A 2450-nucleotide genomic window follows, 5' to 3' on the forward strand; every position below is an offset into this window, starting at 1 on the left:
TGCACCATCTGCTTGACCAACTACCCTTCCACTAACAAAATCTGACAATTCGAGAGAACCTTGAATTCTAGGCATGTTGTAGCACAAGATAATTAGTGTGCAGACCATTTTCATTTATATATTGCTCTGTGAACACAAATTAGTTAGCATAAATCAGTTAAATGACGAAAAATTAGGTGTCTATTTACTTGTGACCATTCAGTGTACATTAAATACTGAGTTGAAAACAAAAATCTGGTGTTGTGATAAAAAAATCACTTAAGTCATCTAAACAGTGTATTGTAGCTAGCAATAGGGTTAATAGGATTTTGGGTAGCAACTATAGAAACATTGAATATAAGACAAGGTATATTATTGTTTCACTGTATAGATCACTTGTAAGGCTTCACTTGGAGTACTGTGTACAGTTTTGGGTTCCCTTCCTCAAGAAGGACATTGAATTATTGCTGTGTACAGTTTTGGGTTCCCTTCCTCAAGAAGGACATTGAATTATTGGAGAAGGATCAGAGAAGAACCACAAGGATGGTGGGATTGTCCTATGAGGAGACACTAAAATCTCTAAACTATTATACCTTACTCAATTTCTTAATTTAAAAGTAAATAATAAAAAAACACAGTTAAACATCAATTTTTGTGTGTCACGTGGTATGTTGAATGCAGCACTGGTTGAAATTAGATGTTTCTGATGTCAAAATACTAAGTCTATAGTTTTATATGAATCAGGAACTCAAATTACCAATACTGACAAGCTAGAATATAAAATAAGAACCTCATACATTTTGTATTTGCTGATATATATATCACTCATGTAATGAATCAAACACAGTGGCTCCCCGCCCACCTCTTTTCATTTTTGGGAATGCTCCCTCATATACACTTACTTTAATATATGACAGGAATAACCATTCAAAAGCTCAGAATGTCTCCCTAGTAGCTTTCTCAGTCATTTTCATGTGTTAGAATGCTATCTCGTTCTTTTGAACAAAGATTTCAAGGAGGTAGGTTGTGTCTTTAGTCTGCTCGAAATTTCATATTTTTTTTAGACCTAAATACAGCTTAGTTACTAAGCTTGATAAATTATCGTGGAATTCCGTGGTATCGACAAAGTAATTTATAATTTTTTTTGTTATTCAAATGTATATATAAAACCAAAAAAAAGTATTTCATTTCATATCCTCCACATGCGAAATTTTAAAAGGCTTAGCAAACTATGTCAAGCAGCAACCGAGTACAAAGGGACTGAGCCTGTGCTGAAAAACTTAAGGTTAATGATAATACAGATCCATCAGACAAATATATCACAAAGAAATACCTACTAGCGATCTTGTAGTCATTTGGAACACAAACTTGGTCGATCGAACCAAGCACGTAATGAGAAATTTAATGAGCTACACAACATGAAAAAGTTAAAATAACACAAGTCCTTAAAACATAGTATTTCCACACCATATATTTACTTGTTACTTATAAACTTAAAAATGTGGGAAAATAAAACAACCAAAAATACCAGAATGTTATTCTGAACTAAACTGAAAATATAATACAACAAATATTTAAAGCAGAGAAATGTATCACAATAATATTAACTAAACTTACTACCTTCTCAATTAATAAATTGTATTCATTTACCTGGGTCACCATTCCATCTAATAAACATTCTAGAAACAATTTTGTAGGATCTTCAATGGGCTGATCCCCTGTCTGGGGAGGTAACAGTGGAGAAACATCTATTGGACAAACAGGACCTGGAGTAATAAAAAAAATATGACATTGGTTCTTCATATTTCAGGTAATAAACCAGATTCTGTTGTTATAAGTATTGGCTATGTTTTAATTTAACATGATTAAAATATCTTGACCATCTCACTGAGTATGTCATTAGGTCATTACAAAAAATTAGCACATGCTGCATGAAAAGAAAGAACTAATAAATTTCTATTTACCTACTTTTCATAAAACCAGTATCTTAATTCAACATTTATAGTATGTATATACTTTACAAAAACCTTTAGTACATGTACCTCTATGTCAGAACTTATTATTTATATGTCCTCTTCCACCAATCTTTTTTCGTACAATCAAAATATGCTACTGTTAACAAAAGAAAAAAGAAAAGTATTTATAAATACTTTCTTAAGTTCTCTACAACCTCTATTAAACTTCTGCATGTTATAGATAAAGCAGTAGTATGTTTGCCCAAACAATGCAAAGTATATTACTCTCTACTGCTTAAACTTTCCCATTCAATGCTAGACTTTACCTCTAACATTTATCTATACTTTGAAATTTAAAGTGTAAAACTTGTAATAAATATAGCAAAGGAAATAAATTTATAATCGAGCGTGAGAGCTGTGCAAAGCAAGGAAGGTGAAATCAAAATTCTCTCATTAAAGATGTAGTATTTAATTATATATATATATATATATATATATATATATATATATATATGT

At 31.0% G+C, this 2450-nt stretch overlaps 1 protein-coding gene across 5 annotated transcripts in view; it reads right to left on the bottom strand.

Annotated features, from left to right (window-relative positions):
- The window catches only part of LOC106461357 (ral GTPase-activating protein subunit alpha-1-like), a 195036-nt gene that overhangs the window by 155870 nt on the left and 36716 nt on the right, over window positions 1-2450 (bottom strand). For all 5 annotated transcript variants that reach the window (XM_022388288.1, XM_022388289.1, XM_022388290.1 and 2 more), the window contains exon 6: window positions 1630-1745. In XM_022388288.1, coding sequence (XP_022243996.1) covers window positions 1630-1745 — 116 coding nt within the window. The remainder of the gene's footprint in view (window positions 1-1629; window positions 1746-2450) is intronic.

Source organism: Limulus polyphemus, unplaced genomic scaffold, assembly GCF_000517525.1.
Source record: "Limulus polyphemus unplaced genomic scaffold, Limulus_polyphemus-2.1.2 Scaffold943, whole genome shotgun sequence".
In the NCBI taxonomy this organism is placed as follows: Eukaryota; Metazoa; Arthropoda; class Merostomata; order Xiphosura; family Limulidae; genus Limulus; species Limulus polyphemus.